The following is a 14,297-nucleotide window of genomic DNA, read 5'->3' on the forward strand; positions in this document are numbered from 1 at the left end:
CTTTTTTTTTTTTTTTTTTTTGTAGTTTGGCTGGCTGGGTTTTGATCCCACCACCCTTGGTATATGGGGCCAGTGCTCTACTCACTGAGCCACAGGCGTTGCCTTATCAGGTCCTTTTTAACAGAGTTTTGTCTTGTCACTTATGATTTACATTGCATTTTTTAAAGTTTTCTTACACCTTTGAAATCATAATGAGCTCCCAAAAATGATAGAGGGGAATCTACAAGCTAATTAGCACTAAAATATATGAGTGTGAAGGAAGACCACCTTTTTAATGAAGGTTTTTTATTATATAAAGCATAGTTCCTGTGTCTTGAAAATAGTAATTCTTTTTAAAAAAGGATTTTATTATAATATATAATAATATATTTTACTTTTAAACTTTCTATATAGTACTGTATCAGCAAATAAAATAATTTGGAAAATCTACTCTGAATTTACTGTACTTGGAGATGAGAGGGAAGGGGGACCCCTTATGGTATTCTCATATTTACTGTAATTCTCTTATAAAAATGATCTGATTTCAAGAGTCCCCTAAAACATTGGGAGACTTTTCCTGCAAATAGGGGATAGCCTGAATCTTTTAGGCTTTTGGGGCTAACAAGTCTTTCTTGCAACCACCTAATTTTGTGCTTATAGAGTAAAAGCAACCATAGACACCATGAAATGCGTGGGCGTGGGGGTGTTCCAGTAACACTTTGTTTACAAAAACCAACTTTAGACTGGATTTGGCTTGCTGTCCATAGTTTGCTGACCTGTGTTCTACTCTTGACACACACTCTCTGAAACCTCTTTTTTTTGCTGGATAATCTTTGGGCTTTAGATTTGCCAATGTTTTAAAGGCCCTGACTTTTGTGAGGGAAGGAGGTTAGGGAAGGTTGAACTATATGAATCAGTATTTGTGCATGTATAGTAAGATCTTATCAGCTGTAGTTATATGAATAGTATGTTAGTAAAAGGAGCTTGAATTGTAAACATTTACTCTATAAATACTTTGAAAATGAATTGGTGATTAGCATAGCATTTATTTATAGCTACTTAAATGCATTTATGTAATATGTGTATATACGTGTAGTTGACTTGGCTTCCTAGGTTGCTTACTTTGGAGAGGGCCATTTCTTTATAGGTTCATAGATCTATAGCCCTCTCTTCCAATGTGACTATAGCTATGACTTTGGAATATTGTAGTATCAGTAGCTAAAAGAGTGTGGTGTAGTTTGAGTTATGGGGGATTTTTCATTCTGTATGAATGGAATAATACCATTGTCTCTATATGGTTTCCATACAAATAAGTCATGATACGCATAATCCTAATGAAAACAATAATGAGATGATAAAAAAAAAGTGCCTGTTATACATTGGCTGCTCATTAAGTGCTGCTAATTGTTCTAAATGCTTTATCCAGTATTCTAGAGACATTATTACTGTTCACATTTCCCAGATTGGAAAACAGAGGGTGAGACAAAAAAAGTCACAGCCTGAGTTGGGGAAACTTTTTTACTTAGTCCTGGTTAGGATATGATGGTGAAACCATTGACTTATTCTCATATTTCTTCGTGGCAGTGAGCTGCTACCAATGAATTATAGCCCAGAAACTTAGTCTCAGATAAGAAAGTTGAATCAGCACTTTTATTTTCATCATTTATTTCCTTCAGAATAGAATTGAGGAATGATGTTAATGTGGTTAAATGTACTATAGCATTTATATTTACACTTACTCTTCATCAAGTCTCATTCATGAAACTTAGCTATGGCATGAATTTTTATTTGAGCAGGGATGGATGGGAGAAGTTCCATGTATTCTTCAAATTTAGTTGAAGTGTAAGTTTTAAATGTACAGTTAAAATAGTCTTTTGTATTTTAGAAGATTTAATTGATTTGTGGCAGTTTTTAGTATCCTAACTTTATTTTAAATTATGTGTTCATTTTTCAGATGAATTGCATTTGAAAATTAGATGCTTCTATATTGTCAACTTTTATCACTTCATCTTTAAGAGAATTATGGCATACTTGAAGTAATTTTGCTATTTATATAATTAATTTTATATTCAACATTATTTCAGAATATTTCTCAGATATTTGGGGATTTTCATTTCTATAATGCTAATGATGTTCATAAGTAATTTTATACAGCTGTTACAGATTTCAAACATTTAATTATGACAAAATTCAAATGTTTGGACAAAATAATCTTTGAAAATAGTTTTCAGGGCCATCTCGTTATAAATAGTAAAACCTCTGAGTTGACTACCCAAGTTTTTGTAACATACTGATCAACATATGGAAATGGTCAACATAAGGAACTTCCCTTGAGTACATGTAGTGCGTGGCTGATCTATAAAAATTAGGTGTGCTTAGGAGGTGGTCATTGTAGGGAAATGGTGAACTGTGGAGGTTCTCCTGTATTTTTTTTTTCTTTTTAAGCTGAATGTACAAGATCAAAGGTTCTCCTGTATTTTAATGTTAAAAATGGCATGGGGAAAAGTTTACTGACTTCAAACACATTTGTAATAGAAGAAATTGTTGAAATACACAAAAGTTCACCTCTATAGAACTTCCTAGTGTAATATTTTCTATACGACTAAAATGTTTAGAGATTGTTTGGTCTTAGGGATTTCTTTAATGCTTTATTCAATGAAAAATTATTCTGTTTACACTCAACACATTGCTGTGAATAATGCTTTAATTATTCTGAGATGAGTTTGATGCATTTAGAAGGGAAAACGATTGAAAAGGTAAAGTTTTGTTTTGTTTTTTTTTTACATTTTAATTCAGTAGCTTAATTATTGGTTGTAAGAGTCTTTGAATGATAAAAGCATATTTGAGTGTTAAGAGTTTAATTTTCCTTGGTATGCTTCCCAATAGAAAGGTCTGAAGTTTTCTCTTGTTTTAACAAAGTAGTCAATAGCTCTTAAAACTCAAAATGTGTATTTTGACAAAATGTGTTACAAAAAAGAAGTTTTTGTGATTCATTTGGCAGGTTGTTTTGGATGAGGTGTGAGAACAAGGTAGGATTTTTTTCTACATCCTTGAAATTTCTTTATTCCATTGGAATAATTGTCTAAAATTTCAGTGACAGTGTCCTGTGGCACATGATAAACTAGGTGTGCAAACTGTTAGCCCCCAATCCAACAGTGTATTGAAGGGGAATGTTGTTTTTTCTACTCTCAGTCAGCTCCTAGACCTAGACTATCCGTCTAAGAGGGAAGCTACAGGGCAAGGCTAGGTCACCCTGATCTCCTAGCAGCTTATCAAAAGAATTATGTGGGCAAGTTGGCAAGGTCCCTGCTGTGAAGGAAATCACCATCTCCAGATGAAGATGTTCCAACATGCGCCTATAAAGAAAACCACGTCTGAGGTAAGTGATTAGAATCTTGGTGTTATTTTGGGCAAGTGTTCATGTTCTACACCAAGATATCTATGTGCTCTGTTCTTTGCCCTAAATGATTTTCAGTGAACATTTTAGTTGAAGTATGTCAATTATTTTTCTTTGCCTGCGGAAGGGAGTTGAAAGAATATTCATTAGATTTTCAAATTTAAATCAATAGGTGATTATAAATCTAGAATGAATTTGTGGTTATTATTCATATTGAATTTTTTTTTTTTTCTGTAGTAACATATTTTTTGGTAATATAATTTAGGACTGTGAGTCATCTCTGTCTGGAAAATTTTGTCTGGGAAATTCTTCAAAGAATAAAGATGATTGCTACTTTTCATTTTATTTACATTTAATAAACTCTTAAATCAGTAATAAAAATTAGGGAAAGAACACCTGAACCATTCTCTTATAAGTCCTAACCACATATGAAATACCATTTTGGTAGATTTCTTGCATTTTTATTTTTCCTCCTTCGATTCCATTGTGTAGTTGATGTGAAAGGTAGAATTCAGATTTTCTCTTTTATTAACTTGCTTTATGTGTGTAAATTTATAAATAGGGTAGTACTATTTTTTGGTAAACTAAGAACTTCTGGTTAGTTTATTGCTACAGTTTTCCAAATTATGCAGAAATTATATTTGTGGTTTAAAATATGTCCTTTACCTCCATAACTTGGTGGAAACTTAGGTAAGATGATACTCAAAGCCTAAGGAAGAAAAAGTTGTAATTTACTCTGTTTCATCGCCACCATGCATGTCTTGAATCAGTCAGTCATTCATGCTTACAAATGAGCATATCAATACACATTAACCTAAAGATTAAAAAAAAAAATTACAGTGGAATTTTGGTCATTCTGTAACCTGATTGGTATGAATTTATTTATGTGGATGCTGTTATAAATGTAAGCCATAATACTAGTATCGGAATACAAAATGTCTAAGCTTTGCAACGCCATACTGAGTCAGAAATGCCAGAGCTTGTATATAAGTATTTTATTAGGAAAATTAATCCATAATACTTTTATAGATGAAAAATTAAGAATATACATTTGAAGAACTGATTGTGAAGTTCTATGTAATGGGTAATGGGTGGAAAAGGTTAAGCCATACTTATAAAAGTAATAAAATAGTACCCAGATCGGGCACTATCTCTAGACATTTTTCTGTCTAAATGACAGTGTCACAGGTTTTGTTTTGTTTGTTTGTTTTTTTGAGACTGAGTTTTACTTTGTCACCTTTGGTAGAGCATGGTGGCATCATAGCTTGCAACAACCTCAAACTCTTGGGCTCAAGCGATTCTCTTACCTCAGCTTCCCAGGTAGCTGGGACTACAGGTGCCCACCACAATGCCTGGCTATTTTTAGAGATGGGGTCTTGCTCTTGCTCAGGTTGGTCTTGAACTTCTGAGCTCAAACAATCCACCCACTTTGGCCTCCCAGAATGTCTGGATTACAGATGTGAGCCACTGCGCCCGGCCAACAGTTTTCTTATAGTATGTTTGGCATATGAGTTCTCTACTGTGTTCTAGATGTCTTAGTGCCAGCATGTAAAAACATTATATTTTACCTCTAAAATTTTGTTCTTCAATTTTGGGGTTTTTTCGCAGTTTTTGGCTGGGGCTGGGTTTGAACCTGCCACCTCCACCATTTGGGACTAGTGCCTTACCCTTTTGAGACATAGGCGCTGCCCAATTTTTGCTATTTTTTAAATTTAGAAATAACATAAAAAAATGATAATAAAGTTCTTTTGGAATATTGTCTCAAATTTTAGTAGGCTTTCAAATTTGAGTATTCTGGTAAAGGGAATCACTTTTCATATATTAAATAAAAATGTAAAGATCCTATATGCTTTTGTTAGAAGTATGTATTCCAGCATAGAAATTATTTATTAATTTAGAGATCTGATTTTCCTCTGCAATTATTCATTGTAATTCTCCTTGTATAGAAGTGTTTATACTTCTGCTTTCCATTAGAAAGGAAACCTTCAAGTTGTTTACTAGGATAGTAAAGATGGTTTATTTGAGATCTTCAGGAAGCAGGGGTGGGGTAGGGAGGGTGGGGGGCCTGCTTTTCAGTGATAGAAGAGTTGGTTATTCATTAAGTACAAGACTTGCTTTTTTTCCCTTCTGTTTGAATTTTGCTTTTATTGGCATGTTGGAAAAAAATCTTGTATTCTGTAATATGAAACTGAAGTTATTACAGTAACCAATTTAATAAAACACGAGCTGTTATATTACTGTAGAGAGTGCCATATATAAATACTTTTTCTGTAGCCTTATTTCTTGGCATGTTTCTCTTCTAGCTCTGAGATTCTTGTCATGAGTGTATTTAACTTGTCAATTTTGGGTTCATATTTAAAATTGGTAGGTAGAAAGTTAAGACAGAGCATTTCTTTCTTTTTTTTTTTTTTTTTTTTTGATACAGGTTCACTATGTCGCCCTTGGTAGAGTGCCATGGCGTCACAGCTCATAGCAACCTCAAAGTCTCGGGTTTAAACAGTTCTCCTGCCTCAGCCTCCCAAGTAGCTAGGACTACAGGTGCCCACCACAATGCCTGGCTATTTTTTGTTATAGTTGTTATTGTTTTAGCTGGCTCAGGCTGAGTTTAAACCCCCAAGCCCTGGTGTATGTGGCTTGTGCCTTAGCCACTGAGCTATGGGTGCCTAGCCTAAAACAAAACATTTCTGTTTCTTACATGGTTCACTTGTAAAAATTGAGATGTTTTGTATTCTTTGAAAATTCCATGTGTACTTATAGCACAGCTACGTCTGAGCTAGCCACATTTTAAGGGCCCAGTAGCCTCCTGTGGCTAGTAGTGGACAGTGTGGCTCTAGATTGTCCTCTCTTACTTCTCAGATCATAGCTTGTCTTTTCTTAGGGAGCCTTTCTTTGATCCTCAGGTTGGTGAGTTTCCTTTCATCCTGTATTTTTTTTTTTTATCTGAGACAGAGTCTCACTGTGTTGCCCTCGGTAGAGTGTCGTGGCATCAGAGCTCACAGCAACCTAGAACTCTTGGGTTTGATCAATTCTCTTACCTTAGTCTCCCAAGTAGCTGGGACTACAGGCGCCTGCCACAATGTCTGGCTATTTTTGGAGACAAGGTTTTGCTCTGGCTCAGGCTGGTCTTGAACACATGAACTCGGATAATCTACCCGCATTGGCCTCTTGCTAGGATTATAGGCGTGAGCCATTGCACCCAGCCTTTTTATTTTTATTTTTGAGATTGAGTCTCACTTTAATGGGCCCAAGTAATCATCTTGCCTCAGCCTCCCAAGTTGCTAGGACTACAGGTGCCTGCCATCATGCTCAGCTATTTTTAGAGATTGGGGGGGGGGGTCTCACTTTTGCTCAGTCTAGTTTTAAACTCCTGAGCTCAGGAGGTCTACCTCCCTTGGCCTCCCAGAGTGCTGGGATTGAAGGTGTAAGCCATTGAGCCTGGCCCTAAGTTTTTTTTTTAAAGGAACGCTTACTGTGAATTTCATGAAGTGATTAAACTATATGATCCACAATATTTAATTATTAAAAGCCAAGAAATGATGTTTCAGCACCATACTTTAGATAATCAGATTGTGCCAGTCTTGAGCATCAAAGATAAATTGAATGTATCCTCTAACTTCAGTGAGCTTATACTTTTGTGTGTATGCTATACAAGTAGAAAGAATGAGATAACTTTTAAAGAGTCGAGTAAGATCTCATTGTGAAGCGGCTGTTTGAACTGTGTCTCACAGGGATAGCAGGCATTAAAGGAAGAAGGAGAAAGAGAAAAGGTATTCAAGTCAAAGGAGCAGCACATACGCAGATAGAGGGTTTCAAAAGATTAGAAGGAAATAATTCAGTCTGTCTGAAGCATAGTATGTACAGGTTGGGGCGGAGCCAGGAAATGAGTCGGGTAGGGCAGTTTGACCATAGCATCATAAAGAGCCCCAGGCGGCACTCCTGGAGCTTGATCTCAGCCTTTGCAGTGGAAAGCATGATGACAGAAGAGAGTCCTGGAATTGAGAGTGGGAGCAGTGAGGTAGCAGTTACGATGAAGGAAACAGTGGGGCTGCCTTGGTGTGGGGAGGATATACAGGGTGCACACGTTTATCCACCCAGGTCCCTCAGCTGTCCCCACCCCACCTTTCACCTCATTCCACCAAGAAGACAGAACGTTAAGAACAGGGTACAATTTCTGGTAAACTCTTCTTTAAATGTCTGTTTATAACATGTCTGTGTTTTAATGGAAACTTACTGTGTAATAAGTCATTTACCTGTTATTTACCAAAAAACAAGGTATGTTTTACAAAGTAAAAAAGGTTGTGGTTCAAATCATTGTCATTTTTCACTGCCTGCCAAAGCTTTTAATGTAAATTATTTCATCTTCAAACAATAGCCTGCTTTTTGCTATGTGATCAGATTTAATCCAAAGTGAAAGGATATGAATTAATTTAAAAAGATTACATGTCTCATTAGTGCTTTGGGGTTTTAATTATGTGTTATGTATTATATGAGTCTGAAAGGATTTTTTAAATCAATTTTTTTTTTTTTTTTTTTTTTTGAGACAAAGCCTCAAGCTGTCCCCCTGGGTAGAGTGCCATGGCTTCACTGCTCACAGCAATCTCCAACTCCTGGGCTCAAGCGAGTCTCCTGACTCAGCCTCCCAAGTAGCTGGGACCACAGGCGCCCACCACAACGCCCGGCTATTTTTTGGTTGCAGCCATCATTGTTGTTTGGCGGGCCCGGGCTGAGGATTCGAACCCGCAACCTTAGGTGTATGTGGCTGACGCCTTAGCCACTTGAGCCACAGGCGCTGAGCCTTTTAAATCAAATTTTAAGGAATAAAGTAGAAATTTAAATAGGATAGCTTGTAAACCATAACTCTGTGTACCACAAAGCAACACTGTAATCAGGAACCAGCAGCTGGGATATAAGACCTTTGCTTTGAAACCGAATCTCTCCTTTCATTGCTTACAGAGATCATAGGGACCAGTGCAGCAGTATGAAAAAACAGTATTGATTCTTTTGTCCCAATACTGTAATGCTGTCAGCCAAAATACATTAGAAACATTTCCTTGATCTTAGTGCTTGCAGTGGTCAGGACACTGGTATCCTTTTTTGACAAAGATCTGCCACCGTTATCTTTAGCAAAAATATCAAACTGGGAGGAGTATTACATGAGCCCTTCTCATTTCCTCTGGTCCCCCACTATTTTTTGAAAGGACAGTGAGAAATGGAGCTTTTTCTCGTTTGTTGACCCTTACCATTCTCATCATTATTATGTGTCATTTTGGGGACATCCTGAGATTAGTTTTATGATAGATGGTTTATTATATTCATTTCCTAAACCTTAAGTGAGGTTTCAATAGGATAACATTTTGAAAACATGTATCCTATATCATTCATAGTAAAATGATATGTTTGATTAGGTTAAATGTAATAGATACTTTTTAAAATAAAACATACAGTCATTTTATCCATATAATACTGGGAACTTCATTATTTCAAAGGATTTTTTGGATCGACTGTTTTGTTTAAATGAATTAAAGTATATTTGTTTTTCCATGCAGATTTGAGTTCTGTGAACCAGCGTTTGTGGTTGGTAATTGCCTCCAGATAGCATCTGATAGTCATCAATATGATCGAATTTATTGTGGAGCCGGAGTCCAGAAAGACCATGAAAACTACATGAAAATATTGCTAAAAGTTGGAGGCATACTAGTCATGCCTATAGAGGACCAGGTAGCTTCCCCTGTGCTTTCCCTTAAAGGCATTTCTAACAAACACATTTGTTAAAGAATGGGTGACGTTATTTAGTGAAAGGCAGATTGCAATTTTTAAAGAAATATTCTTTGTAGAGTTATCTGTCTATATAGGAAAAACTCAAAATCGACTTTTTTAAAGATCCCTAATGCTGTGGTAAGAGAAGACCTGGCTTCTGCTTGAGTTCTCCCACTTACGGTGTTCAGCAAGCTGCTTCCTCCTGGGCTCCTCACCCAGAGGTGTTCTCCTGGATGTGATCACCTCTACCAGCTGTTCAGTTTCCAGAGTTCAGCAGTCTTTGAACATACTGAGAAGAAATCCTGTTTGTGGCTTGCTTTAAACTGCTTCCCTTCATTGATAAGTGAATTTAATTTAATTTATATTTTTGAGACATAGTCTCAGTTTGTCACCTTTGGTAGAGGGCTGTGCCATCACAGCTCGCAGCAACCTCAAACTCTTGCTTAAGCGATTCTCTTGCCTCAGCCTCCCAAGTAGCTGGGACTATAGGCACCTGCCCCAATGCCCAGCTGTTTTTAGAAATGAGATCTCGCTCTGACTCTGGCTGGTCTTGAACTTCTGAGCTCAGGTGATCCACCTACCTTGACCTTCAAAGTGCTAGGATTTGCACGCATGAGCCACCCTGGCCTAAATAAGTAAATTTTAATCCTCATTTAGTACTTTACTGTTAATACTCACTTGAAAATATGCTTCAACTATTTATTAGCATTATTAAATTTATTTTTTCTTACCTCGGTTTGGAATTATTAGTTGTAGTAAATGGATGGGCTGGTGTGGTGGCTCACACTTGTAATCCTAGCACTCTGGGAGCCTGAAGCAGGTAAATCCCCTGAGCTCAGGAGTTTGAGGCCAGCCTGGACAAGATCAAGACCCTGTCTTTAAAAGTAGCTAGTCTTGGTGGGGGTCTATAGTCCCAGCTACTCAGGACACTGAGGGAAAAGGATCATTTGCACTAAGAATTTGAGTTTGCTGTTAGCTATGATACCGTGGCATTCTGCTGAGGGTGACAAAGTGAGACTCTGCCCCCCCCTAAAAAAATATGAACAGTAATTTGTTTAGAAAGTTAGTGAGGCCAGGTGCTGTGCTCATGCCTGTAATCTCAGCACTTGGGAGGCCAAGGCAGGTGGATTACCTGAGCTCACAAGTTTGAGACCAGCCTGCATCAGAGCAAGACCCTGTCTCTAAAAATAGCCAGGTGTTGTGGGGGGAACCTGTAGTCTCAGCTACTTAGGAGGCTGAGGCAAAAGAATCATTTAAGCCTAGGAGTTTGAGGTTGCTGTGAGCTATGATGCCACAGCACTCTACCAAGCGTGAGAAAGTGAGACTCTGTCTCAAAAAAAAAAAAAAAAAATTAATGAAACTTTCAAAAGCAAATTACTTTAAAGGTTTATAAAAATATATTTCAAGAAAATAAATCTTTAATATTCACATTAACCTAATCTAAGATGCTTTAAAAATCTTGCAGTTTGTCTAATAGGAGGTAGATTATCTAAGATGAATGGAACCTGGCATCATAATTGTGGAGTTTATGTATCTTGCTGGTCCCTTACCATCACAGTGTGTCTTTGCAGCTAAGTGATTTATTACTGTGCGCTATCCTCTGTAGCAAATTGTTTATCAGTTATAAAAGCTAAATATAAAAATACTCCTTAAGGGCATGGCACAGCGGTTCATGCTTATAATCCCAGCACTTTGGAAGCTTGAGACAGGAAGATGAGGACAGGAGTTCAATACCACTCTGCTCAAGATAGCAATATACTGTTTCTACAAAAAATTAAAAAAATTAGCTGGACATGGTGGTTTATGTGTATAGTCGTAGCCTGAGGAAGGAAGGACTGATTGAACCCAGGAGTTCAAGGTTACAAGGAACTATGATTGCACTACTACATTCCAGCCTGGGTGACAGAATGAGACCCTGTTTCTTTAAAAAAAAAAAAAAAAAAAATATATATATATATATATATAGGAGGCGGAGGGAGGGGTGTTGCATGATTGCATGAGCTCATAGGTTTGAAACCAGCCTGAGCGTGAGTGAGACCCCTGTCTCTAAAAATAGCTGGGCATTGTGGTGGGTGCCTATAGTCCTAGCTACTTGGGAGGCTGAGGTAAGAGAATTGCTTAAGCCCAGGAGTTTGAGGTTGCTGTGAGCTATGATGCCACAGTATACTACTGAGGGTGACAAAGTGAGACTCTGTCTCAAAAAAAAAAAAAAAAAAAAAAAATTCCTGGAAAAATTATACTCAAATCCTTCCAAGGTTTAAACTCCTAGTTAAACAATCTTTTTCTATTTTCCTTTAACAGTATGTTTTCAAATGTTTACTTTAAAATAAACATTATCAGTATTTTATTAAGCCTTTATTTTATACTATTATAAAAATAAATTGATAATGGTCTGCTTTTTATAGTAGAAGTTAAAGTTATTAATTCAACTTGAGCAAGTTATATACCAAGCTTATTATTTTTCATCTATCTCTAGTGATTGTTGTTTGTCCAGTTGGTAAAATTCCTAGTCCTTTATAACAGTGTTTGTGAAATATCAAATTGGGTTTCTATTTAGAATTTGTATTTCTTTACCATCATAGAAGAGCATGATGTCAATTCACTGGCTCAGTAATCAAAACAGAGTTTTATTGATACAGTGCTTCAGCCAAATACTGAGTTGATCTCAGAGTTAACGTTTTGAAAGACAGTGGCATGTGTGGATTTTGGTGGTACCTCTGGAGGCTGTCAGACCTCAGATCTAACAGCAGACTCTCTTGGTTATATTTGGGTATCTCATATCTCATTTGCTTGGAAATGTTTATCTTTTTTTTTTTTTTTTTTTTTGAGACAAGAGTCTCACTATGTTGCCCTTGGTAGAGTGCTGTGGCTTCACAGCTCACAGCAACCTCAAACTCCTGGGCTTAAGCGATTCTTTTGCCTCAGCCTCCCAAGTACTTGGGACCACAGGCGTCCACCACAGCCCAGCTATTTTTCTGTTGCAATTGTCATTGTTGCCCAGCTGGTCCCGGACCTGCCAGCCTCAGTGTATGTGGCTGGCGCCATAACCACTGTGCTATGGGCACCAAGCCAGGAAATGTTTATCTTAACGCAAATATTTTAATTCCTTTTATATAAATTTATGGTAAATATGTACATGGAAGTAATTTGGTTGCATGCTAAAGCAATTATATAGCTCATTGGCTGTTCTTTCCTCAAAACAAAATTTTGACTGTTAAGTGATAATCACATTGCCAAGATTAAGTAAGCTGTTCTTTTTTATTTTTTTTCTAAATAGTTAACACAGATTATGCGAACTGGACAAAACACTTGGGAAAGTAAAAATATCCTTGCTGTTTCATTTGCTCCACTTGTGCAACCAAGTAAGAATGATAATGGCAAACCAGATTCTGTGGGACTCCGTAAGTTGCTCTTCATACATTCTAATTGAGTTGTCATTCATGGTGTTCACATATGCTTGGGATTTAAGACTATATAATAATGAAGAAGTAAATAACTATGCAATAAGATATTAATGGATTTATTCAGCTTTTCTTAAAAAGCCATTGTGCCAGACACTGTTGGCTACTTTCATGGAAACAAAAAAAAGGGGCAGTTCAAACCCAAACCAAATATATTAATTATAATTTGTGATGTAATAGAAAATAACTGGTTTGGGGGAGAGGATTTACTCTAAGATACAGTGGTAAGGAAGATCTTTCTGCTGAGGTGACATCTGAATTATGAGTGGAGTGATGTAAAAGAACCTACCATCTCAAGATATGGCAGCATTTTCCAGAGAGACAGTGAATGCAAAAGGCTTGAAGCTAAAAAGAGCTTGGTCATTCTCAGACCAAAAATAAGGTCCAGAGTGGTAGAAACTCATGTGCTGAGCTGTTATGGATGGATTATAACCGGACTAAAAGAGAAACAGGCCAGTTATGAGGCTTTTCTTACATGCAAGGAGAGATTTGATGATGATGTGGATAGAGTTACTTGAAAGCAGAAAAATAGCAGTCTATGTGGGGAATGTGGGTGAAGGTAAAAGAGGAATCTTTTTCCTTGAGGCTAGCTGTTGTTAGGAAGACTAGGGATGGAATAATCTGGTAATAGGTGTAAAAAGATTGCGCATTTTCTTTTGGCTAAGTTTGACTTGTCTGTTAGTATATAAATAGCAAGTGTGTGCAAATGTGCTGTGTGAGGGAGGTATAAATTGAGAACTCTTTACATAAAAATCGTATTTTGATTTATGATTAGGTGAGAATGGATGAGACCAATTAAGGACAGAGTGGATAAAGAAGAGATACTGGATTTGGACCTGTGGTCCACCAAACAAATTTAGAGATACAACAGAGGAAGACAGATGGGTGATTGAGGGTCCAGAGGTGAAGGTAGGGAAACCAGGGTGTACAAGGTACTTAAAATCAAAAAATAAAAGTTTCAAGGAGGGGCTCAGCACCCATAGCTCAGTGAGTAGGGCGCCGACCACATACACTGAGGCGGTGGGTTCGAGCCTGGCTGGGCCTGTTAAACACCAATGACTACTGCAGCCAAAAAATAGCCAGGTGTTGTGGCAGGCGCCTATAGTCCCAGCTGCTTGGGAGGCTCAGGCAAGAGAATCTCTTAAGCCCAAGAGTTGGAGGTTGCTGCGAGCTGCAATGTCACGACACTCTACTGAGGGTGACATAGTGAGACTCTGCCTCTTAAAAAAAAAAAGAAAAAGTTTCAAGGCGGGAGTGATCATGGGGCTAATGAGACTTTGAGAAAGAAGACGAGAAAGTAGTAGTAATTGCTTTTGCATATATCATAACCATTAAGTAAAATTCTTTACCAAAACTGAACCTCCAAGTTTTCTTTTTAAGTCAGTTTATTTCATAATGAGAGACGACTTAAATTTATAATAATAAATTAAGAGACTTAATTTTATTTTTAGTGTTTGTTTTACCCTCTTTTGAGCTGTGTGACTTTGGGACCTTTGTGGGTGTTTTTGAAAATTATATGAAGTAATATTTGTAAAGTGTTTGGTATAGTGCCTGGCATATTAATAATTGCTTGATAAAAAGTGATTTTGAAGTTTGAGAAAGTCAGTAAATTGTACCTGTTTTTCTCTGCTTAAGTTCTTACCAAATGAAGAGATGGAGTTGGAGGTCAGAGAGCTCAGATACTGAAATGTCAGTTTTGTTAC

General features: G+C 37.0%; 1 protein-coding gene across 1 annotated transcript in view; it reads left to right on the top strand.

The window, feature by feature from the left end:
- Window positions 1–14,297, top strand: part of PCMTD1 (protein-L-isoaspartate (D-aspartate) O-methyltransferase domain containing 1) — an 85,775-nt gene that overhangs the window by 55,905 nt on the left and 15,573 nt on the right. The window contains exons 4-5 of the mRNA XM_003793704.3: window positions 8,923–9,094; window positions 12,411–12,534. Coding sequence (XP_003793752.1) covers window positions 8,923–9,094; window positions 12,411–12,534 — 296 coding nt within the window. The remainder of the gene's footprint in view (window positions 1–8,922; window positions 9,095–12,410; window positions 12,535–14,297) is intronic.

Source organism: Otolemur garnettii, unplaced genomic scaffold (genome assembly GCF_000181295.1).
Source record: "Otolemur garnettii isolate 467f Iridium unplaced genomic scaffold, OtoGar3 scaffold00071, whole genome shotgun sequence".
NCBI classification, from domain to species: Eukaryota; Metazoa; Chordata; class Mammalia; order Primates; family Galagidae; genus Otolemur; species Otolemur garnettii.